The sequence below is a fragment of the Castanea sativa genome, chromosome 1 (assembly GCF_040712315.1).
Source record: "Castanea sativa cultivar Marrone di Chiusa Pesio chromosome 1, ASM4071231v1".
Taxonomy (NCBI): Eukaryota; Viridiplantae; Streptophyta; class Magnoliopsida; order Fagales; family Fagaceae; genus Castanea; species Castanea sativa.
The window spans coordinates 61,078,470-61,102,933 of NC_134013.1; the positions used below are offsets into that span (position 1 = coordinate 61,078,470).

At 34.1% G+C, this 24,464-nt stretch overlaps 4 protein-coding genes and 1 pseudogene across 4 annotated transcripts; 3 read left to right on the forward strand and 2 right to left on the reverse strand.

The window, feature by feature from the left end:
• Nucleotides 1-610: 610 nt before the first annotated feature.
• On the reverse strand, nucleotides 611-4,254 carry LOC142607702 (uncharacterized). Its single transcript, XM_075779297.1, has 5 exons — nucleotides 3,816-4,254; nucleotides 3,515-3,697; nucleotides 1,977-2,457; nucleotides 1,694-1,805; nucleotides 611-1,602 (listed from the first exon to the last, which is right to left on the reverse strand). The coding sequence occupies exons 1-5, from the start codon at nucleotides 4,125-4,127 to the stop codon at nucleotides 1,584-1,586; spliced, it is 1,107 nt and encodes a 368-aa protein (XP_075635412.1). The 5' UTR covers nucleotides 4,128-4,254; the 3' UTR covers nucleotides 611-1,583.
• Nucleotides 4,255-9,358: 5,104 nt separating this feature from the next.
• Nucleotides 9,359-13,041, forward strand: LOC142607558 (histidine biosynthesis bifunctional protein hisIE, chloroplastic-like). Its single transcript, XM_075779095.1, has 5 exons — nucleotides 9,359-9,571; nucleotides 11,962-12,207; nucleotides 12,304-12,399; nucleotides 12,510-12,661; nucleotides 12,844-13,041. The coding sequence occupies exons 1-5, from the start codon at nucleotides 9,404-9,406 to the stop codon at nucleotides 12,911-12,913; spliced, it is 732 nt and encodes a 243-aa protein (XP_075635210.1). The 5' UTR covers nucleotides 9,359-9,403; the 3' UTR covers nucleotides 12,914-13,041.
• Nucleotides 12,595-17,409, forward strand: LOC142607543 (uncharacterized). Its single transcript, XM_075779082.1, has 11 exons — nucleotides 12,595-12,661; nucleotides 12,844-12,896; nucleotides 13,672-14,661; nucleotides 15,298-15,382; nucleotides 15,493-15,588; nucleotides 15,697-15,849; nucleotides 16,064-16,171; nucleotides 16,305-16,424; nucleotides 16,578-16,703; nucleotides 16,809-16,892; nucleotides 16,993-17,409. Exons 3-11 carry the CDS (start codon nucleotides 13,691-13,693, stop codon nucleotides 17,116-17,118), a joined length of 1,869 nt encoding a protein of 622 aa, XP_075635197.1. The 5' UTR covers nucleotides 12,595-12,661; nucleotides 12,844-12,896; nucleotides 13,672-13,690; the 3' UTR covers nucleotides 17,119-17,409.
• A 496-nt stretch (nucleotides 17,410-17,905) lies between these two features.
• Nucleotides 17,906-18,844, reverse strand: LOC142622125 (early nodulin-like protein 15). The gene is made up of 2 exons (XM_075795555.1): nucleotides 18,505-18,844; nucleotides 17,906-18,398 (listed from the first exon to the last, which is right to left on the reverse strand). The coding sequence occupies exons 1-2, from the start codon at nucleotides 18,818-18,820 to the stop codon at nucleotides 18,037-18,039; spliced, it is 678 nt and encodes a 225-aa protein (XP_075651670.1). The 5' UTR covers nucleotides 18,821-18,844; the 3' UTR covers nucleotides 17,906-18,036.
• A 1,949-nt stretch (nucleotides 18,845-20,793) lies between these two features.
• Nucleotides 20,794-23,056, forward strand: LOC142631467 (early nodulin-like protein 12; annotated as a pseudogene).
• Nucleotides 23,057-24,464: the final 1,408 nt, after the last annotated feature.

Below are 24,464 nucleotides of genomic sequence, written 5' to 3' on the forward strand. Positions count from 1 at the left end.
GGTCGGATTGTCATTTTAATTTTTTGTTAGTGTAAAATGCACTAATTTTTTGTTACGGTAAAATGTACTTCTGCTAATCCTAAACCACAATAATAATTTTTTTTTTTCGAGAAGAAAATCACAATAATATATATATATATATATATATATATATATATTTATTTATTTATTTGGAGAAACTCACAATAATAGTTAATTGTGAAAAGAGTTTGTTTGTTTTTGTTTTACAATGAATCTCACATGTGGCGTTTGGGTCAGCTTATTGGGCCATGGTTTGGGCCACCCTCCTCTGGAGTTAGATAGCCCAATGGCACATATTTGGTCAAGAATTTAAAAAGATTTGGTTTTTTTTTTTTTTTTTGGCAAGTTTAATTCTGGAATAATATAGGAAAAATAGCAGATGCAAGGATAAGTTGATGCTCACTTCGATTTTTCTGACTTTGTGAGTGCTGCTCTGTCTCAGACTCAGTGCTGTGGTTTTTGTGTATGTGTGTGTGGATTGTTTCCCCTGTTTTTGGTGGTCCAAAAGACTCTTTGTAAGATTGTTTTGTTTCTTTAATCCCACTGAATTACCAAAAAAGAGAAAAAAGAAAAAAAAAGAGAAAGCACATTGGTCTGAGAATAGTGTTATACAAGCGTTTATTAATTTGGAAAAAAAAAAACTTGAGCTATAAGCGTTTCTGCTCGGAGAGAAAAGGGGAAGGGACACATCAATCTACACTACTAAGTGGCACTATCTACATTTTTCTATATTAGCATCATGTCATATTTTAAATTGTTTTAAAGGTTAATACAAAATCACTTCCGAAGCTTACTTCTTACCAACTCTAGCCCTGCCATGATTGCATTTTGCATTTGCTCCCTCTGCTGACAGAATTTCAGTTGATGAAGCTTCAGTGCCTCTTCTGCTTCCTCATATGCAGCCTGCAAACTCTTTTGGGACTCCAACATATTCCTAGAAATCTCACTCGAACGATCCTCTAGCTCCTTTGTCTCAGCCTCACAACTGGACAACTGATTCTCAATTCGAAGAAGCAAATCTTTGACACAGGAAGCCTCTTCACGAAGTGATTTAAGGCGACGATTGGAGGCTGTTAAAGCAGTTTCTGTCTCACCATGGATGTGAGAAATATCATCATACCTAACTTTCTCACTATGATACCGTTCAATCAATGCATGCAAAGATTGTTCCTGGTTGACTGACTTTTCTTTGTCAGCTAGTGATGATGCACAGACAATGAATTTCTTCACTAGCTCATGAAAAGGTGCATGATTGACTAATAGAATATCCAAAACATTAAAAGTTGATTCCGCTTCCTGTGCCATGGACTCTAGATGGGCAAGAAGCTTATTTTGGACATCCAACACTGTCTGCTCAAGAACCTCCATGTTTAACGTAGTTATTCTGCCTTCTAACATAGCAGGAGGACTCCTGGCAATTGGCATTTCCAGAGAAACATCACACAAAGCCTGAGCACCCTGACCGGATATTTGTGATGATGGCCCATCTTAAAGGACTACCAGGCAGGTAACTAAAGCATTCATAATTAGACACATTTTTATCTTGAGGAACGAACATGGGATCAAATGACGGGAAAACACCTATAAAAATAATGAATTTGGAGTCATAACCAAAGGTGAAAGGAAAAAAAAAAAAAAAAACCAAAGAAATGGAGCGTAAGACCACACTTACAGCAAAAGAAACACCGTGGTAGCTAGGAGAGCTGATAAACATCGAGGAGGAGGAAAAGCAAGCTGGCCCAGCCAACCCGGAATATGAAGACCTAAGCTTTGATTGCTATAATCTGTCATTTAAAAAAGAAGAAGAAGAAATAAAGATTAAAACAAGAGACAAGGGTGTGGCAAGTTAGCTAAAATAAAAAGCAGCAAGAGAAACATCCAATATAAGATAAGATTCTATTTTGGCCATCAAGTATAAAATACTGATAGATAAATGGATATACACAAGAAAATACCCGCAGTAGATGTGTCTCCAGCATCAGTAATCTGCCTCCAGAACTCTGCCTGTCGGCGACGAATCTGAGACGGAGACCGTAGATGGGAAATTACCAGTGATTTCTTCATAATGGGACTCCTTGACTCAGCCTCCAGCATAACTAGGCCTTGGAGATTTGAAGAGGACTCAATACACTTTGAGGGGGATTTATCTGAGCTTTCATCACATTCCCCCCTCTCCATGAGGGGTTCTTGTTCTTTCCCAAAAAGTTCACGTGCATGCGCGACAGTTGGGAAATGTTGAGGACTTTCCATCTCCAGTGAATCAAACTTCATCCTTTTTGGATTCTCAATGCTTGAATCACCCAAGTCAATATCGAGCGGATGTTTTCTCAAAGTAGTCTTTGCACATATTTCATGTTTGCTTTCATCTGCAATATCATTCACTGTGGTAATTTCTTGAGTATCCTCCCATTGGAGGAAACAACAAGCTCCAAAACCCTGTCTCAAAGCCACAGTCCATTAATCAGATATCAACTAACACACAAAAAAAAAAAACAGAAAATCCAAGATTTTAAAATGCTACAAAAGGATACACAGGCGGCTCTCCTGAAATGCCACCATTGGATCAACCTCTATCCAATTACTCAGTTTATTTTAATCTGTCTTAGTTTAAGGACAAGTTGATGCATCTGTAGTTGGAACTGAACAAGATCATATGATTGGCCCATATATTTTACAAAATTTAATGCCAAAATTAAAATTATCAAAGTACCACACGTTTTGCATTTTGCATACTGAGAGAACTTATATCACAAAATATTGCTTTATGATTTATAAGATGATTGAATTCCAGTTTGTGCAAATGCGTACCCTATGCCTAAGCTTGCTGGTGGATCAATGGAAATGTGTGTTAAATGAAAAATACAGCTATGAGCACAAGAAGCATTCACATTTCCATTATATAGCATGTTAATAAGTCACAGGTATTGCAAGAAGGATTAATCAAGCCATCAACAATATACCAGCTGTTCTTGATCTTGAGCTTCCCTTTTTGGCATAAAAAATTTATCTTGTCATCAAGTACATAAGACATGAGTGTCATTGATAAATGAATCAAATACTATCAAATGATTCAATTGTTTGAAGCAAATGAAATTCTATGACAAGTGCCAACCAGAAAGATAGAACATGAAACAAACCACATTTAAGCATCCCGCACGCATATTTTGTTGTACCAATACAAATGACACGCCATGGCAAAGAAAGACCCAAATTTAGTGTGACTTATATGAGTTGGTGAACTTATTTAAGGATTCAGTGCTTAAATCAATATTTTCTGTGCAAGTCATATATTTGAGCAACTACACTCTTCAAAATTAGGAGCTTTGTACACTGGGTACGAGTACGACCATATGATATAGTCAAGCAACCACACACAAGAATCCAGAAATTATAAATTAGCTACAAGAATTATGTTAAAGAACCACCACGTACGTACATACAACTTCAAATTGGAATCTAATTAAGGAAATCCAAAGTAACAATGAGGACATACCCTTAGGACTCGACAAACAAAGCAGGTTCGACCCGCATTTGGGCTCCTATTCAGCATAATTCTTTTACAAACTCCCGCTTCACATGAACACTTAGGATACGGATACACACCTTCAGGAGGAGACTTGCTAGTTTCACCAGTTGTCACTTCGTCACACCACTTAAAAAACCCACATTTATTACCCTACATTATTATACCAAAGTAAAGCAAAAAAAAAAAAAAAAAAAAAACAGTCAGAAAGTAGTGGAAATTGAAAAGAGAGAGAGAGAGAGAGAGAGAGAGAGAGAGTGTCTGATCTTACTTTAATGCCAGGGCAAGTGAAAAACTTTCTGCCGGGGTTCTTGTCGGTACGGGAAACCCGAACAAGACGGAATCCGAGGCCACATGGGCAGCGAAAGAGGGGGAGATCAAGACCGTTGGAGAAGGAGGCGGAGGGCTGAGATTTCTTGAGAGGGCAATCTCTGGCCCAGTGGCCTTGCTGGCGGCAATGGAAGCAAGTGTCCCTTTGCATTCTCTGTGAAAGTGAGAGTGCAAAGTTTTGTTGGGATGGTGGTGGAGTTACTGGAGTAGAAGCAGAAGCACCAAGCTCAGTTTGAGTTTGAGAGATCATCATGGTTTTAACAACGTGATATGAAGATTATTGAAAGCAAAAGGTTTTATTAAGAAAGAAACAGACAGCAGTTGCTAGAGAGAGTGATGGTGCATGAAACAAGCTTCGACTTAGCTTAACTTAAGGCTTAAGGCTTAAGGCTTACGGCATACACTTATTTTTACCTCCTAGTGATATAGCTCCTTTATTCTAAATCATCTTTGTAACCTATCTCACAAAAAAGTCGGATATAAATATAAAATTGTATTGGGTTTTACTTTAAAAAAGAAAAAAAGAAAAAAAAACTTTTTCGATAATTTTTTTTTTTTTAATTTTCAATAAAAACTTTCATAAAATGTGACCTAATAACTGGCTCAATTGTATTTTGGAAAAATCCCCCTAAGTTCATTTCATTATCATATTAACAAAGATGACGTGGATGACAATTTTGGGTTTTGATTTGGTGCTCTTCCTTCATTTGCACCCTCAGCTTTCTCCATCATCAAAAATTCAAAATAGTATCCCTCCACTCTTGAGTGATGTTGTTTGGGTTTTAAATTGATGTTAGGCATTTATTTTATTTTTAAAAATTCATTGTAGCTTTTTTTCTTTAATTTTTAAAACTAACAAAACTTAAGCTATTATATATCATCTTTGAGGTGTGCGTTTTGGACAGAAGGATTAAATTGAAATCAGGTTAAAGTTAAAAGGATTGAAATGAAGTGAAAAAAAAAAAAACAATTAGAGGATTGAATTATAATAGAATCAATATTAGCCGTGCTAAAAAAAAAGAAAAAAATTAAAGAAGCAACTTTGGGAAAGCGGAAAGGTAACAACGTAATAATGTAATATGAAGATTATTGAAAGCAAAAGGTTTTATAAAGAAAGAAACAGACAGCAGTTGCTAGAGAAAGTGATGGTGAATGAAACAAGCTTCGACTTAGCTTAAGGCTTACGACATACACTTTTTCTAGTTTATTATTACAATTAGGGATTTTTTTTTTCTTCGAAATAACCAAATCTCTTAAAACAATTTCATTAGTTAGCAAAGTTTTGAAACTATTTAGCAATCTAACAAATCAAGTCTTTTGGACTCGCTTTTGCTTTTAAAATCGAGTAAAGAGTGGTCGAGTTCCAATTTGAAATCGAGTATTTTACACTCGAGTTCAATGAGAACACAAAAAAAAAAACCCAGAAATTGAAGAACGAGAACAAAACCCAGAAACTGAAGAAAACCTGCAAAGAAGAAAACTCAAAAACCTTAAACAAAGAAGAACACAAACTAGCAAGGAAGAAACACAAATTAGCAGGAGGCGACGACAGCGACTGCAGCAACGACAAAGCACTGCAAAGGTGAAACTCTAATTCGTTGTTTTTCTTGTCTGGGTCTTTCAATTTAATGATGCTTTGTTGTTTTTTCTTGTGCTAGTTTGATGTCTGTTGGGTCCGTGGAAAACCATGGAAATCAAGTCTCTGAGAGTCGATTTCTATGAAACTCGACTCTAAATAACTCGATTTAGCATAACGAAATCGAGTTCAAAGAACTCGATTTGTTAGATTCCTAAAAAGTTTTAAAACATTGCTAACTAATGAAATTATTTAAGAGATTTGACTATTTTGAAAAAAAAAAATCCTTACAATTAGCTGTGATATTTTTACCTCCTAGTGATATAGCTCCTTTATTCTAAATCATCCTTTGTAACTTATCTCACAAAAAAGTCGGATATAAATATAAAATTGTATTGGGTTTTACTTAAAAAAAAAAAAAAAACTTTTTCGATAATTTCTTTTTTTAATTTTCAATAAAAACTTTCATAAAATAACCTAATAACTTGACTTAACTGTATTTTGGAAAAATCCTCCTAAGTTCATTTCATTATCATATTAACAAAGATGACGTGGACGACAATTTTGGGTTTTGATTTGGTGCTCTTCCTTCATTTGCATCCTCAGCTTTCTCCATCATCAAAAATTCAAAATAGTATCCCTCCACTCTTGAGCGATGTTGTTTGGGTTTTAAATTGATGTTAGGCATTTATTTTATTTTTAAAAATTCATTGTAGCTTTTTTTCTTTAATTTTTAAAACTAACAAAACTTAAGCTATTATATATCATTTTTGAGGTGTGCGTTTTGGACAGAAGGATTAAATTGAAATCAGGTTAAAGTTAAAAGGATTGAAATGAAGTGAAAAAAAAAAAAAACAATTAGAGGATTGAATTATAATAGAATCAATATTAGCCGTGCTAAAAAAAAAAAAAATTAAAGAAGCAACTTTGGGAAAGCGGAAAGGTAACAACGTAATAATGTAATATGAAGATTATTGAAAGCAAAAGGTTTTATAAAGAAAGAAACAGACAGCAGTTGCTAGAGAAAGTGATGGTGAATGAAACAAGCTTCGACTTAGCTTAAGGCTTACGACATACACTTTTTCTAGTTTATTATTACAATTAGGGATTTTTTTTTTCTTCGAAATAACCAAATCTCTTAAAACAATTTCATTAGTTAGCAAAGTTTTGAAACTATTTAGCAATCTAACAAATCAAGTCTTTTGGACTCGCTTTTGCCTTTAAAATCGAGTAAAGAGTGGTCGAGTTCCAATTTGAAATCGAGTATTTTACACTCGAGTTCAATGAGAACACAAAAAAAAAAACCCAGAAATTGAAGAACGAGAACAAAACCCAGAAACTGAAGAAAACCTGCAAAGAAGAAAACTCAAAAACCTTAAACAAAGAAGAACACAAACTAGCAAGGAAGAAACACAAATTAGCAGGAGGCGACGACAGCGACTGCAGCAACGACAAAGCACTGCAAAGGTGAAACTCTAATTCGTTGTTTTTCTTGTCTGGGTCTTTCAATTTAATGATGCTTTGTTGTTTTTTCTTGTGCTGGTTTGATGTCTGTTGGGTCCGTGGAAAACCATGGAAATCGAGTCTCTGAGAGTCGATTTCTATGAAACTCGACTCTAAATAACTCGATTTAGCATAACGAAATCGAGTTCAAAGAACTCGATTTAGCATAACGAAATCGAGTTCAAAGAACTCGATTTGTTAGATTCCTAAAAAGTTTTAAAACATTGCTAACTAATGAAATTATTTAAGAGATTTGGCTATTTTGAAAAAAAAAATCCTTACAATTAGCTGTGATATTTTTACCTCCTAGTGATATAGCTCCTTTATTCTAAATCATCCTTTGTAACTTATCTCACAAAAAAGTCGGATATAAATATAAAATTGTATTGGGTTTTACTTTAAAAAAAAAAAAAAACTTTTTCGATAATTTCTTTTTTTAATTTTCAATAAAAACTTTCATAAAATAACCTAATAACTTGACTTAACTGTATTTTGGAAAAATCCTCCTAAGTTCATTTCATTATCATATTAACAAAGATGACGTGGACGACAATTTTGGGTTTTGATTTGGTGCTCTTCCTTCATTTGCATCCTCAGCTTTCTCCATCATCAAAAATTCAAAATAGTATCCCTCCACTCTTGAGCGATGTTGTTTGGGTTTTAAATTGATGTTAGGCATTTATTTTGTTTTTAAAAATTCATTGTAGCTTTTTTTCTTTAATTTTTAAAACTAACAAAACTTAAGCTATTATATATCATTTTTGAGGAGTGCGGTTTGGACAGAAGGATTAAATTAAAAACAGGTTAAAGTTAAAAGGATTGAAATGAAGTGGAAAAAAAAAAAGTTAGAGGATTGAATTATAAGATAATCAATATTAGCCGTGCTAAAAAATAATACAATTTTGACACATCAAAAAGTTATTTTTATCTATTTTAATATATTATTTTACAATTTTCCTACATTAGATATTCTATTATTCCATACAATACATTAAAACAATATATACAACCCATTAAAATAACCTTAAAAAACTCTTACAATATAAATAAATAAATACAAAACCTACGGCACTAATCCACCAAATTGAAAACCTCCACCACCACCACATTCCACCACAACTGTAAACCCACTGCCACTTAAAACTAACCAATCACTATTGACCACTGTAACCAAAACTCGAAATCAATTCAACCAACCCTAGTGACTGTAACCACAACCCACCAAAATTAGCCCACCACAACTCATAAAAAAAAAAAATCATAGCCAAAAAAAAAAAAAAACCTCCACAACCACTGCAATAACAATTGGCTAATTGAGAGAGATCTAAAGATGATAGGTCCGAATGACGTGGTGAATGGCATGACAAGTTTGACAATGCTACAAGCTTAGCAGATAACATGGTAAGAGAGAGAGAGAGAGAGAGAGAGAGAGAGAGAGAGAGAGAGAGAGAGAGAGAGAGAGAGAGAGAGAGAGAGAGAGAGAGAGAGAGAGAGAGAGAGAGAGAGAGAGAGAGAGATTTAATAAAATAATAATAAATATTTGTAGCATGGTTGTCCATACCGTTCTAATAGTAGGATGGTATCGTAGCAAATATCAAAATTATTTGGCATTTGAAATATCTGATGTTGGTGGGTTTTTGGTCTTTTGTGTGCTAAATGCTAAAAAATTAGCATTTGTCACACTTGGAGTGTGTTTAGCTCAAAATTAAAAAGTCAACTTATTTTACTATTCAACTTATTTTTGCTATTATTTATAGGTCATATTACACTTTTTGGTATTATTCATAGGTCTCATTATACTATTTCAGATAACTTTTACATTTATCTACAGTATTTTTAGCAAAAATTTTCAGTTTTAACAAAATAAGCAGATCTCAAACAGACTCTTGGTGTGCATTTGGGATGAGCTGAATTTTTAAGCTTATCTCAACTTTTAACTTATTTTTGCTACTATTAATGAGTCTCACTACATTTAATGGTCCTATTTATGGGTCTCACTGCACAATTCAACTAATTTTTTCATTTATTTACAACACTTTTAACAATTTTTTTTTTTCAGTTTGAGCTAAATAAACTATTCTCAAACAGATACTGATATCAATGCTTTTACATGCCAAAATTAAATGGTATAATTTGTAATTTTTTAATATACTAATTTACTTTGGTAGTGTGTCAGTGGTTTCTAAATTCTAAATTAGATTTACATAACACATGTACATTTAAATTATGTTAGAGTAAAATTTTCATTATATATACCTACAAAAATATAAATATAAAAACTAAATTCACAACAACCAAAAAAAAAAAAAAAGAAAAAAAAAAAAAGAAGAAGGTATTTTCACCTCAATTTAATTCATGGTGACATTTTATATTTCCAGGATGGCCCGGAACTAATGTGAAAAGAGGCATTGAGAGCTAACATATTTTTTGGGGGGGGGGGGGGTTCTATAATGGCGGTGTCATATTTTCTGTGCCCTCAATCTCTGAGAGTGTCCTCTGGATCCCGTCTTTGCATTTCCCATAGTGGTTACAGTTGGGACATCAATAAGAAGAAGACCCATCATCTTGTTTATGCTTCCACTAATAAACAAGGGAAAGGTCTTTGTCTTGAATCTAAGGTATTCTACTAAAATAATCTAAAGTTATTGCCACTAATGTGCTTGTTGTTTTGCTTGAGTGTTTGTTTTGTTATTCATTTGGACCGTTCAATTGTGATTATCTATTGTGTGCATTGGTTGATGCTGTAAGGACTGAATCAATAATTTGATCTTCCAGGTATCAACATAGTATCAAAAGCCAATTGTTTTCAAAAAGCATCTTTCTAGTACACTCTACTATTTCCCCATTTCTTTATTAGCTTAGCTTAGTTATATAAAGCATGTGCATGTGTGTGTGTGTGGGGGGAATAAAGTCTGGAAATAAGACTTTCTCCACAAAAAAAAAAAAGTCTAAAAATAAGAATGTGGCAATTTAATACGGAAGAAATGTGTTGCAAATGATAGGATTTGAATTTACAGTGGTGTCTTTGCAATTATGGTTATGATTTGATATTCTAAGAAGCATTGACACGGACACAGACACAACATGAGACGCACCGATTCTTGAAATTTTAGGACTCGACATGGTGGGGATACAAAAATTTATTGGCTTTTGATATTATGTTACGAGTGGTGTTAGAGTCTTAGAGATGTGAAAAAAAAAAAAACTGACTGAGACCCTTGGCATAAATTGTCTACTAGAAGGCACTAGTAATCGTACCCAACTAATCTCTATTTTATCTTCTCTCAAATTTGTGTTGGTGAAGTTAATGGGGGAGAAAACCCTGTCAGGCCTTCACAACATCATTAACTATATAATAATGAAAGCTCAAGATTTAACCAGCCATAGTCAGGTGTCTACTGTGGCCATTATGGACTTATGGTAGGTACTGTTACGTGTCTGGAAAACAAAATAGGGAGAAGGAAATCTGATGGCTGGGTTTCCCATTCATCTAATAAACATCTCTTGAAGATGTCCATTGTTGCCTGATTAGATGCTTTATATCATTACTCAAGCTACATCTGGACTCCATACTTAAGAATAAAAAAAAACTGGAGCTCACATTCCGACCTCCACTTTCCCTCCTGCCCTCGAAGACAATCATTTTCAGCCAACTCTATTCTACTCCTCCTCTCTCCTCCTCTCTCCCCCTCCATCCAAGCTGGCCAATAATTACATCTGTATCCATGCTTAGTTGCATACCTAAAGGTATTATGCACGTATAATGCATCTCTATAGGTGTGTGCACTTGCTCCAGCACACATGCATGCACATTACTACGCCTTTAGTGTTGCTTGAGCCAGCAGGCCCTGCACCCTCTGATTACAGACTGTTTGACATCTTGTTTTCTGTTAAAGTCAACCACACATGTTTAAGTTTCTATTATGGTCATAGTGGTATGGACCTTCACATTTATGGCAAAGGGAAGAAAGATAATACTATTTAAGAATCATGTTCCCGATTTCTCTGTTGTATTTCTCTTGTGGTGTTCATGGTGGCCTGATAATCAACATTTATTGATTATGTGAGCTACATATGGGCTCTTGATTTCAATATTGTTGTTGATGTTGGAAAGGAACTTTTATATGAACTTCAGCTTTGTGGGACACCATAAACTTTCAGTTACATAATTACTTGTACAAGTAGCAACTGGTTTCATTTTTTTCCTGTTTTGTTCATTCTCCCCCCTCTCTGCACTCCCCTGCCCCCCTTGATTGCATCGATGCTTAACCCATGCTTCTTATTTTCTTTTGAATAAACCGTTCTGATAATTCTCATAGGCTTCATCTTATGCAAATCGTGCAGTATACTATTTCATCTTATGGTGAAGCCATAATTACTAAGATTTGGATTATTCAAGTTTAAATGCTCCCTTTGTAGTGAAGACATAATTATAAAAATTGAATTTTATGGCCCTCTTCCCTTTTTCCTTTTATCACTGTATTTTAACTCTACAAACATTCTCTCTCTGGTTTGTGATGAGTGCAACAATCTTTGCTAGATCTTGGCATCTTGGTTTTAATTAATTGTTGGGATGGTATGTAAATATTAAGATAATATGTCAACAAAATCATAAGCTTAGGTAAGCTGGCTGAGTTCTCCCCCCCCCCCCCCCGGCAGGGGTTGGGCCTTCTGTCAATGGTTTGAGATTTGTGAAAAAATCGATTATATTTGTGATAGTTGGAGCTATTTAAGGCCACACCCATAGTTGCAGTTTAATATGACAGGAAAGGAAGCCTTTAAAGTACTAATGACACCTAAATCTGAAATGTTATCCCTTATCTATCTGTCCTTTTTTTTTCTTGATTCAACTTTATGTTCACATGGTTTGTAATATGAAAGGTGGTGCCTTAATCTGTTTTAATTTATTTCTTGGTTCTATTATATTTTCATGCATTCTTTAGTCTCTTTAAGGACTGAAATTTTGCATTTACAAATAAACTGGGAGTGTAATCAAATAGTATTTCAGTTTCAGACATTGTTAGACAGTGTAAAATGGGATGACAAAGGTTTGGCGGTGGCAATAGCTCAAAATGTTGATACAGGAGCCATATTAATGCAAGGCTTTGCAAACCGAGATGCAGTTGCTACAGCCATTTCCTCTCAGAAGGCAACATTCTATAGCAGATCGCGGTCAATGTTGTGGACAAAGGGAGAGACCTCAAACAATTTCATCAATATTCATGATATTTTTTTTGATTGTGATTGTGACTCTGTATGTTTTGAAGGCTTCTACTTGGAAAATCTTAGCTCATTTGTATTTTTCTTCTTCTTAGATTTCATTCAACTTTAACTCACAAATATTTGTCAGATAATCTACCTAGGGAAGCCTGATGGGCCTACCTGCCACACAGGGTCAGAAACTTGTTATTATACATCAGTTTTTGATTTAAAAGAACATCAACAGGTTTTTTCCTTCAATCAAATTTGATAAGCAATGCTAACACATCTATTCTCTGCATTACTCCAAACATAATTTAGCAAGATTTTAAAAGTAATTTGGACCATTTTTTGCAGGTTGGAGGAGATAAGTTGGCACTAAGCACTTTGTACTCATTAGAGTCAACAATCTCCCAACACAAAACAGAATTAGCAGCAGAACAAAATGGAAAACCCTCGTGGACAAAACGATTGTTACTTGATAATAAACTTATGTGCTCAAAAATCAGGTAGTATGGATTTTATTGGACTGTCGATTGATTTTAGTGGATACTCTCTTTGCTTTAGTCAAAGAATAAAGAATGTGTCAGAGAAGAAATCTTCAATAAATCAAAGAGAATTATCTGTATGAGGGGTATGTGTTTGTGTCTGTGTTTTGACTTGAGATTTTTATGTGAACTTTCATTTCCAGGGAGGAAGCAGATGAGTTGTGTCGAACATTGGAGGAGAATGAAGATAAGTCACGTACTGCCAATTCCTGATCTTTGCTTCAAAATTCAAATTCAAATTCATTTCATTTCTTTTATAAAATTTGTGTTTCCATGCATGGTTATCTAGGAAATCACAGTTGTTAAAATGGTTCTGTTTGGTTGCCGCGAAACTTTGCGATTTGATTTCCTTGCGTATGACTTTTTTTTAGCATTGATTCTCAGTGAATTTGATTCTATTTTCCAAATGCATGGTTTAAAAATATATTATTCTTATTCTCTTTTTATTTCTGTTATTTTCTTGTTTTTTCATTTTAAAAAGTTTTATTTGAATATGATTAGGGATATCAATATTATAGTATTCTTGATTGCCTGAAAACTATTAGGCACCAATTCCCATAAAAATGGGTGAAAGAGCAGAAATTGAAATATTAGAATGCATGCTCTGCAATAAATGTATAATGTGAGAAGTTTAGCACTCTTCATTTTCTATGTGTAATTGTATTAGCATTATTTAGCAGTGGATTTTCTTGTCTAAGGCCCAAAATCATGCAAATTAGAGTATCTAAAACTTAAAGTTGTTTTCTCATTTTGTTAAGAGCCATGTAGCTCAATTGGTACCTCCTCCATTGTAACTATTGAATTATCAAATAAAGTGTCTTAACTTTTCCCCTACATTTGTCTTGGAAACTATGCGAATTGTGGGGGCATGGGAGGTTCTATTTTGGATTTAAGTGCAGATAATTTTTTTTCTTTTTGGTAATAAATTCCTGGGTTTTTGATATTGAATATTCTGCTGGATTTGATTGCAGGGTACATCCGTAATAAAAGATGTTAGAGCAGTTACTAATTTTTACTCGAGGAGGATTAATCCTCTGGACGTGTAAAGAGTTTGGAAATGCTCTTAAGGGATCACCAATCGACACCTTGATCCAATCCTGTCTTTTAGAAGAACGATCTGGTGCAGCATTGTACAATTATGATGGCCCCCAAGGTGCCGCTTACACACTCAAATGGACCTTTTATAATGATCTTGGCCTTGTATTTGTCGCTGTGTATCAGCGAATCCTTCATCTATTGTATGTGGACGAACTGCTTGCAATGGTGAAGCATGAGTTTTCAGAGATTTATGATCCAAAACGGACGGCTTACAGTGACTTTGACGAAACTTTTAGGCAACTGAGAAAGGAGGCTGAGGCTCGGGCTGAGGAATTGAAGAAATCAAAGCAGATGAGCAAGCCTATAAGTAATAGTAAGAAGCAAGGACAGGTGCAAAAGAGTGGTTTCAAAGGAGGAAGTAAGAAAAAGAGTGAAGGTGCTTTGGTCAATGATGGTGGGGATGGTGATAGAAGGAAAGGTAGTAAACTGGCGAATGGCCACTCCAATGGCCATCATGTTGATATTGTAGAATCTAAGGTAAATGGTGCAGATAACGGTATAGAAAATATGAGCTCCGATGCTGGGGCGTTTGATGTAAATAAGCTTCTGAAGCTTAGAGCTAAAGGTGGGAAGAAAACAGATACTGTTGTTAGCAAGGGCTCCAAGATAGAGCCAAAAAAAAAGATAACAAAGAAGAATAGAGTTTGGAATGATTCACCCCCTCCAGAGAAATTGGATTTTACGGATTCTGTGGGTGAGAATGGGAATCATATAGATGTTGTTGCAGCTGATCATGGTGAAAGTATGATGGACAAGGAGGAGATCTTCAGTAGTGAAAGCGAGGATGAAGAAGATGAGGAAGTGGAGAAAGACAGCAAGCCTGAAACTAAGAAGAAGGGGTGGTTTTCATCAATGTTCCAAAGGTAAGTTTAATTGATATCAGTCCTAGGTTTTTGTTTTATTCATTAATGACAATTTAGTTTATGTGTAATTTGCTTTTTTAAACTTCTGCTCACTATTTTGGTTCTTAGTTTCCTTGCCATATTTAAATGAAGGATGCTGCTTGGTTTTTTATTTTTTATTGCAATTTAAACAGTTGAAACAATATTTTAGATGACGCAAACTTGTGTTATCAATGGTCCACCTGTGTTGCACCGGTTAACATTTTTATGTTGAAATCTACTTATTTTTTGATTTGTCCATATGATGATATATTTTTCTTTGAATTATTGAAGGAGTTCATCTATTGTTTCTACTTATTTATTCACTTTTTCAAATATTGGAGTTTACAAGAGTTCTTCCTTGAAGTTGAACTTATCGATGGATAAATTTTCCAATCTATTGTTGTATTCTATGATAACCTAAGGATCAACTGAACTTCAGGTCTTCAGCATATAAATGGCTTTATTATTGCAAATATTCCAACCTGCTGGGTGTGTGCATAGCTTACCGATCAAAACAATTATTGCAACTATAGTGTTGCCATTTCCACTGCTTTGAAATCTTTATTTAGATCATCAGATACTTTTGTAATCATTTATTCACTTTCCTGTGCTCAGTATTGCGGGCAAAGCGAATTTGGAGAAGTCAGACCTGGAACCAGCGTTGAAAGCTCTCAAGGATAGGCTCATGACCAAGAATGTGGTATGTTTCTCCTGCTGCTGCAGTGATGTGCTTATGTTTTATCTCTTTTATTGGTACTTCTCAAACACCCTGAACCTGCTAATGGGAGTCCCATGCTGTTACAATGATAGGCTGAGGAGATAGCTGAGAAGCTCTGTGAATCAGTGGCAGTAAGTCTTGAGGGGAAAAAGTTGGCTTCATTCACAAGGGTAACTTCAACAGTGCAGGTTTGTGAATCATCACTTTTTCCCTCCAATATTTAATCTAAACTAATTATTTCTCATTATTTCACTTTTTTATAAGAATAAGGCCATGGAATGAAACAATGACTGCAGGCAGCAATGGAAGAAGCTCTTGTTCGTATTCTAACTCCTCGCCGGTCAATTGACATATTGAGGGATGTGCATGCTGCCAAGGAACAAGGAAAGCCGTATGTTGTTGTTTTTGTTGGTGTGAATGGAGTTGGGAAATCTACCAATCTAGCCAAGGTAAGCCACGTTTTTTCCCCCATTTAAATGAAGTTTGGAATTTTATTAATCTAGTAAAGGTTAGGCTTAACCCCTAGTTCTTTATAGTAGAGGATGCACGTGTGTGTGGGCGTCATGTATTCGACTCAAGTATTTATATATAGGTCCTATGGACACACGGATTAAATTGTATGGATTTTGATGAGATGGTTTCTTTCAAACATCACTTTTCCAGGTTGCCTACTGGCTTCTGCAGCATAATGTCAGTGTCATGATGGCTGCTTGTGACACATTCCGATCAGGAGCTGTTGAGCAGTTGCGGACTCATGCACGAAGACTCCAGGTATAACATTCAATCTGGCTTATGGTTACCATAGTCTCTGTCTTATTTACTTTGAGATGATTAATGTTCACTCAATAAAATGCATTATAAATTGGATGGTGGAAACTGACTTGTTATATTTTCCTCTTGGAAGATCCCTATATTTGAGAAGGGCTATGAGAAAGATCCTGCTGTTGTAGCAAGGGAAGCAATCCAGGAGGCAACGCGAAATGGTTCTGATGTGGTTCTTGTTGATACTGCTGGTCGAATGCAGGTATCATGCTTAGCTGGTATTATATCATAAAGTTTTGCTAGTGTATATGCTACATGTGTTATTCTAATTACGGGATAAGTAAGGTTTTAAGGTTTCTTACCTGTTTGATCTTTTGCCTTTGTGTTTGTCTGATACATTTTCGATGCTTTTCAGGATAATGAACCATTAATGAGAGCGCTCTCAAAGCTTATTAACCTTAACAATCCTGATCTGGTCTTGTTTGTTGGAGAGGCCCTGGTTGGAAATGATGCTGTTGATCAACTTTCAAAGTTCAATCAGGTTTGATTTTTATACCGGGATTGTCATCAATTGTTGTCTGGCTTGTGTTCTGTTTTATCATTGTATATCAGAAGTGAGTTATTTGAGCTACACTTGTGCTTGCAGAAATTAGCCGACCTTTCAGCTACACCTAGTTCCAGATTGATAGATGGGATCTTACTCACTAAGTTTGATACCATTGATGATAAGGTAGACACTCATCAAACTTCTCGGAGTTCTAAAATTCTTTGTTTGATTATTTTATCCAGTCCACTAGTTACATCTGGTGTATAAATTGTTCATGGTGCAGGTGGGAGCTGCACTTTCAATGGTCTACATTTCTGGGGCACCGGTCATGTTTGTTGGCTGTGGACAGTCGTATACAGACCTTAAGAAACTCAATGTCAAATCAATTGTCAGGACCCTCCTTAAATGAGAATGTGTGCTGGTTTCATCCTTCATTGCTGTGCTGTTTGTCTGACAGTTATGGACATGTATGTTGCTGCTGAATCTGTGTGTAATCCCTTATGACCCCATGAACTTGTTGGAGGTGAATCAGTCGCTTGTGGCTGCAATTTATGTTGTAGTTATTTGATTTGGTCCATTGTGAGCCTCCTTTGTGTGTATGTGCGCACACACGTGTCTGTCTATTTGTCTCGACGGGTGCACATTTTGGTCAAGGTAGTAAGTAAAAATTTTTTTATTAAGGTTTTGTGCTACATCTAAATATAAATGTTGGGATGTTCACTCTTGTTGACTTTTCAAAAAACAGCTTTTTAAACTAACCTTTTTCTTTTCTAAAATTCAGCTTTTCCACTTTTTCAAAAAGTTAAAAAAATAAGTTGTATGAACTATATATATACTAAAAATCGGCTTGTGGATCAGTTGGCTTAATGAAATGATGATTCTAATGCTCCAAAATTGTTCTTTCATCCATGTTTATAGACATTGTGTTTGCTAGTACCACTTTACTTAATTTCCTGATCGAGTAAGGAATTGATCCTAATGTGCTTTACTATCCTGATGGAGCAAGGAATTGATTCTAATGTGTTGTTTCCTAGTTCTCTCATGTATATGTTCGCGTTATGAGTTGACAAAATGTTCTAAGATTGTAGCAGGCCATTAAGTAAAATGTAGAGAATGAATATAATTCATATCTAATGTATGTATTGTTGATTTGTAGTTCGATCATAGTATATCATGTATGTAAAGAACAAATATCATTCATATCTAAATTTACTGTTTTCTAAAAAGAATGTCACATAAATGAATACGAGAACACAAATATGTCCCGTAAGTCAATTATTACAAATAAATCAAACCAATCCCACCAATCACTGAAACTAATAGAAATCTACATCATCATCTCCAACAACACCAACCTCATCAAAACTCCAAAAATCGCCATAAAACTGCCCCTCAAACTTGTGCCATCGCTGGTTGGGGCCATGGCAGGGCCTTCAAATTCCACCGGAGAAGGCGCTGGAGAAACATTGAAGAATTCACGCCTCCCAGACAACACCACAGTGACCAATTTCTGGCCATTCTCACAGTTGCCTTGTGTTCCACTTGTAAAATAGAATGGCCCTGACCTGTCAAGCTTGACCTTGGTGTTCCCATCCTTGTATACAGCTATAGGACTTGAAGTATTGCAGCTATCATAGTCCTTTTTGCTCACTTGGAGTAGAGAGTCCTTGCTAGGATCAAAGTTCCAAACTGTAAAGCAAACAAAACCCAGATGAGTATGCAAATTCTTGGAACAAATGAACAAAACCCAGATGAGGGAATGCGAGAAAACGTAAATTAAGTACAGGGATTGTACCTAGTGAATCTCCAATTTGGAAACGTGAGGCTTCAGCCCATTTGTTGAGGGATTCAGATTCTGAGGATGGGATTTTCCATGCATTGGTCTTGCCACCTACCAAGAATTCTCTAGCCTCTGTGAGGGAGATGAAGAAAGATACAAGTAGCATTGAAGATAGTAGAGCTCTGAGTAAAGCCATGGTGGACACTCGTATAATGTTTTGAGGGAGAGAGAGAGAGAGATATAGGATAGAAGGAGGCCTTTGTGGTCTGTATATAGTGGCACTAGAATGAAAACTAGCCGTTATTATGGCAAGTTCTGAAAGTATGTGCATATAGCGGTTTGGGAGCTGGAATTATTGCCGCACCTTTTTTTGGTCTACCTACCATTTTACCGTCTGAGTTCTCATGGGTTTCGGCACAACAAATTTCACTTGAGAGGTTCTTGTTGATTCTCGTATAGATTCACCATTGATATTATTTAATTAACAACTTACCACCTCAATAATTTAAAATATTTTGTAAAAATTGTTGCATGTGCCCATATCAAACTAATTTGATTCCCGTATAGATGCCCAAAATTGATAGTTCCAAGTATCAAACTAATTAGATCAACCCAATTTCCTCTTCCATGTTTGTGTGCTTGTTATTATTTTTTGTTTTGTTTTGTTTTTTTTATTATTTTATTTTTAAAGTTGGTTCTAAATCACATATTTAAAAATATATCAGATGTGATTTTTTTTGAGTTACCATTATAAGAGAGAGAGAGAAAAAAAATTCTTAACATTTGGATTAAAATAAAATTAGAGTTTTGTTCAAATTAACATATATTTTATTGTGGACAAACTTTCATTTAAAACTTACCCCCTAATTTATGATATGGGCTTAGCATAATTTTTTTTTTTTTGTTGAGAAAATGGGCTTAGCATAATTTAACCTTAGCTTTTCAATTATTATATTTTAACCCTAAAATGAAAATTTCAAGTTGATCTGTGTGGAATACTAACAATTTATTATTATTATTATTATTAAAAAACATTAAAGGTTAAATATAATAATTGTGATGCTGAAATCCTGTGAAGTTAAATTATAATTTTCCGTTTACAAAATATAGTATGAGAACAAGTTTTTTTTTTTTTTTTTGAGAATGAGTATGAGAACTAGTTTTTTATTATTATTTGGAATAGGGAAAGGGGAAATGATTCAATACTTAGCAGAATAGAATAAGGACTTAAACTCACACGCCAACTCTAAAACTAGTTAATTAAGCATAAACGCATATTATAGATGACCATTCGGTTTAATAGCTAAGTCACATGTCACATCACATGTTACATTAGTGGGAATTATGTAAAACCTAAATGTGATATATTAATGTAAATATATAATTCTCTAATTTTTTATATTTAATTTATAAATTAATTTTTATTTTTTTACAAATTTTTTTGGATTTAATTTATAAATTAACTTTTATTTTTTACAATACAAGTTATCCTCAAATCAAACCTATGAGTTGCGTGCCTGCGAGTGGGCTCGATTTAATATTCTTTGGACCAAGACGCACAAAGTACGCACTATATATTTAGCTTTTTTAGAATTAATGCTGTTGTGTGTTGTAGAATAATATAGTATAAATTATAAAGTAGCTTTTGAAATGGTAAAATGAGATTGTTTTTAGAAACATGATGTGAATGCTCTAATTGAGCCTTTTATTGGATTTTTTTTTTGAGGGACAACCTTTTATTGGCTATGAAATATCACTTTTACCATACTTATGATTTTAATATTTTACTGTATGACCATGTGTATTTTTGTGAGTTTTATAGCTCTTATAAATATGCTAAAACACCATAGTTATTCTTTTGTCATTGCAAATAGGTTATATAAATTAAAAATATATATCTGATAAAAAATTCATCCATATGCCATATTGAATTGTGGAGGCACATATTATAATAATAATAATAACAATTATTATTATTATTTTTATTTGCTAAAACACATGAAGGTACATAGATCTGCCTATTAAACAGCCAAGTTGTATTATGATATGGAATTATTTAGATGGATGCAAAAACTAAAATTAAAAAAAAAAAGCAAAAAAAAAAAAAAAAAAAACCATTTCACTCCAGGGTTAATTATTTAGTACCCCTACAAATAATGTACCCTCGGTTGCTTTAATTTGAAACAAACCCACAAGCCTAAGCTTGGGTCTCAAACTCTCAGTATTAAACAGAGTTGCTTGTTAGTTCATTTGTGTATAGAGTAGCTTGTTAGTTCATTAATGTGATGCCCTGTGCTTGAATCAATGGCTTCCTTGAGAATTATATTCCCAGTTTTTACCCTCTTGTTTTTGCTATTCACGTCGGCTGAAGCCAGAGAGTTCTTGGTTGGAGGCAACGGTTTATGGCCAGCTCCATCGCCTTCAGTGTCTCTCAATCAGTGGGTGGAGACACAGCGATTCAAAATTGGCGATACTCTTAGTAATCCTCTATCTCAATTCTAAGTAACTTTCAGTAATGCTGAGGACAATTTTTTTTCATAAATAATTTTATAATTATTGAAGTGATCGATTATGAGTAATAGATGCAGTTAACATTTAGACTCACTATTTTTTTTTCCTATCACTCACTATCAACCACTTCAAAAATTATAAAATAAATTGTAAAAAAAGTTGTATCGTGCACTATTAAATAACTTTTCTCGATGAATTATAAATTATGTAATTCTCCTTATAATTTGGGGGTGATTTTAAAAAGTCTTAATTAAAGCTTAAACTTTCTAAATGTCTCAATTTAAACATACATAAAAAAGAGGCTTCCATATAAATGACATATATTACTTTGGCACCAAAACAAATTGTATAAACTATAAAGATAACTTTGAAAAAGTCCAATAGATAAATAAAGTTTAATAAAGATGTGATCATTTTTTTTGGGATTTTTTTTTTCAAAATAACACTAAATCTCAAACAATTTCGTTAGTTAGCATGTTTTCAAAACAATTTAGCAAACTAACATCTCGAGTGCAAGAGACTCAATTTTGTTGTGCTAAATTGAGTGTGATAAGCCCGAGTTCCATGGGACTCAAGTCTTCAAGACTCTATTTCCCTGAGATATCCACCAGAATATCATCAAACCAAAGACCCAAATTCAACGAAACATCATCAAACCCAAAGACCCAGAGAAGAAAATGAAGGAATTAGAAGAAAATCTTCGCTTGGAGCTTCATCACCGCCTCCGCCTCCTCCTGAAACCTTTGCCGTCGCTACTTGGGTTCAGTCTAAGTCGAACGGTTTGGGTTAGGGAGATATGGGTTCATGGCGTTTGCCTTCTTCGTGGTTTCTGTTTGGGTTTGATCTCTCCGGTTTGTTCCTTCTTCGTGGTTTGCTGTTTCTTTGTGTTTCTTGTTTAGGTTTCTTCTTTGTGTTTCTTCTGGTTTGTTTTTCTTCTTCGTTTGGTCTGGGTTTCTTCCTTTTGGGCTTGGGTTTCTTCTGGTTTGTTTTTCTTCTTCGTTTGGTCCAGGTTTCTTCTTTTTGGGCTTGGGTTTCTTCTGGATTTCTTCTTCGTTTGATTTCCACGCATAGAACTTGAGTTAGTAATGCTCGATTTAGCGCAACAAATTCTAGTTTCTTGCACTTGAGATGTTAGTTTGCTAAATAGTTTTGAAAACATGCTAATTAATGAAATTGTATGAGTTTTGGTGTTATTTTGAAAAAAAAAAATCTTTTTTTCCCAATAAAATACCACGTGATGTTTATATTACAGGTCTTTTGGTACTCAAAAATCAAATAAATGTTGTGCAATTTACTTTCATTACTTTCAAATTTTAGTTAACAATAATACTCTGAGGAGGAGAATTTAAATAATTTAAATAGTCTAATTTTTAATTAATTTCTTTTTTTAGAATTTAGAATTTGATTTTGAAATTACCTCGAAATTATAAGGAGAATAAAAGAGAAGAGAATTTCATTTTTTCACTGGACATTATTGCATTCCATATTTAATTTTAATGAGTCATTCGCAGTTTTAGAATATGAATTAGTTTGAGTTGATAGGGCAGAAATTTGAATGATATGTTGCTGGCACAATGGTTGTACGATCCGTTGAGTTATCATGAATCAACGATTTGTGAAGTTATCATGAATCAGCATATTTCTGCTGATTTATTTCTTACTACTTTCCATATGATTTTTAATTTTAATTCTTGCATTTTCTTTCTACTTTAACACTAATGCATGCATCCTCGTTTTCTTGCCTACAGTCTGTGAGTATGACCCCAAAGTTGACTCAGTACTAAGAGTGACAAAAGAAGACTACGAGAGTTGCAACAAAGCGAAGCCAATTGAAAAATACAAGGAGGGAATGACCAAGATTGAGTTGAGCCATTAAGGACCATCCTATTTCATAGGTGGGTCTGAGGGGAAATGTAATGAAAGAGATCAGAAGCTAATTGTAGTTGTCTTGTCTAATGGAGAACATAGCCCTCACACTTCGATAACGAATAGTCCTCCGGAATTGGCACTAGCAAATTCACCAAATCCTGGTTATGCTCAGCAGCTCATGGATTAAGGGCTGGATTTATGACTGTAGTTATGGTAATCGGGACTTTGGTGCTGATGGTGTTACTTTGAGAGAGAGTGATAAGTGAACATTTTGTTCTTCTTTTTTATGTCACTTCTTTAATTTATATCACTTGGTTTTGGGAAAGATAGAAAAGAGAGATGTGGACTTTGGAAAATAAAGGCTGCACGTTATGGATTTGACTGGTTGTCTTTGATGTTAAATTATATTATATATAATGAACTACTTTTTTAATCTTATTTGTTGGAGTAATATTCTTTAAGTTTTACATTTTGATAAATTATTCGAACTTTTTGAAATAAAGTACTCGATTATGATCAATGCTAATATCTTGAGGCATACACAAAAATAAATAAATAAATAATAATGATAATAGTATTAAATTGATGTTAAAATTGCTACATATGTGTATTTTTGTTTTGTTTTGTTTTTTTTTTTTTTTTCTCACTATTGGTATTAGAGCAAGAGCTCTTTCCATGCTTCCCTAGAAGCATAGATTAAGAGAGATCAAAGTTTTGCACTATGTTTAACTATGCATATAATCAAGTCTATCGCCTCCAGTCCATCCTCCGGTGGTTTTACAAAGACACCATCACTAGAAGTCCCTAGGAACAAACAGCATGCTATTTGAATGTGTATGAACTTTGAAGAGTTATAGTGTTAGAGTTTGTATATGTGATTGGTGGGATTAGGCATTTGCACCCGGTGCAATTATCCACTCTACACTCAAATTTTTTTTTTTCACCTTTCATATTTTAACTTTTTCTCACTTTATTTATTCAATGGTTGAGACTGAAAGTTGCTTTTTTTCAATGCTCAATCTCAGCTATTGAGAGCTATTGCTTTAGGTGCAATACCTAGATCCCAATCCTAATTAGTGAGTAGGGTTTTTTTGCATTGTAAATTCTTTGACTTTTTTGTGCAATTTTTTAATAAGAATAACAAGGGGTGTATTAGAATAAAATTTAGGTAAGAAATTGGTTGTAGTATAGTATAAGGCTACAACTTACTCAATAAAATAAACATTGTTACATATTTTGAAAATCTAACCGTTGAATTTTTTATACTCTTAATACACATATCTTATGTCAATTGGATGTTATTTATTATATATATATATATTCTATAAGCTTATATTTTATGTATGATTTTAAATTACAAAAACTTGCAATTTAAACAATTTATTGATAACATAATTATTGATATTTAATTTTCAAGAAATTTTGCAAGAATTGATGATATAAGAAGAAGATGTAATCCAGTGGTGAATTTGTTAAAATTCAAATATAATAAAAAAAATATTGAGTAATGTTGTAGCCTACAATCTTATGCTACGACCAATTTTGTAGCTAAATTTAAGTGTTACTTTCAACATTAATAAGAGTAGTACTAGTCT

Excerpts from the sequence above, each read along its gene's own strand:
- LOC142622125 (XM_075795555.1), bottom strand. The coding sequence starts at position 18,820 with ATGCACATACTTTCAGAACTTGCCATAATAACGGCTAGTTTTCATTCT. Across the intron at positions 18,399-18,504 it reads CCAAATTGGAGATTCACTAG|TTTGGAACTTTGATCCTAGC; the intron begins GTACAATCCCTG and ends TTTGCTTTACAG.
- LOC142607543 (XM_075779082.1), top strand. The coding sequence starts at position 13,691 with ATGTTAGAGCAGTTACTAATTTTTACTCGAGGAGGATTAATCCTCTGG. Across the intron at positions 15,850-16,063 it reads AATCTACCAATCTAGCCAAG|GTTGCCTACTGGCTTCTGCA; the intron begins GTAAGCCACGTT and ends TCACTTTTCCAG. Across the intron at positions 16,704-16,808 it reads AACTTTCAAAGTTCAATCAG|AAATTAGCCGACCTTTCAGC; the intron begins GTTTGATTTTTA and ends TTGTGCTTGCAG.
- LOC142607702 (XM_075779297.1), bottom strand. The coding sequence starts at position 4,127 with ATGATGATCTCTCAAACTCAAACTGAGCTTGGTGCTTCTGCTTCTACT. Across the intron at positions 3,698-3,815 it reads TCACTTGCCCTGGCATTAAA|GGTAATAAATGTGGGTTTTT; the intron begins GTAAGATCAGAC and ends ATAATAATGTAG. Across the intron at positions 1,806-1,976 it reads TGGAGACACATCTACTGCGG|ATTATAGCAATCAAAGCTTA; the intron begins GTATTTTCTTGT and ends TTTAAATGACAG.
- LOC142607558 (XM_075779095.1), top strand. The coding sequence starts at position 9,404 with ATGGCGGTGTCATATTTTCTGTGCCCTCAATCTCTGAGAGTGTCCTCT. Across the intron at positions 12,400-12,509 it reads ATTTAAAAGAACATCAACAG|GTTGGAGGAGATAAGTTGGC; the intron begins GTTTTTTCCTTC and ends CATTTTTTGCAG. Across the intron at positions 12,662-12,843 it reads CTTATGTGCTCAAAAATCAG|GGAGGAAGCAGATGAGTTGT; the intron begins GTAGTATGGATT and ends TTTCATTTCCAG.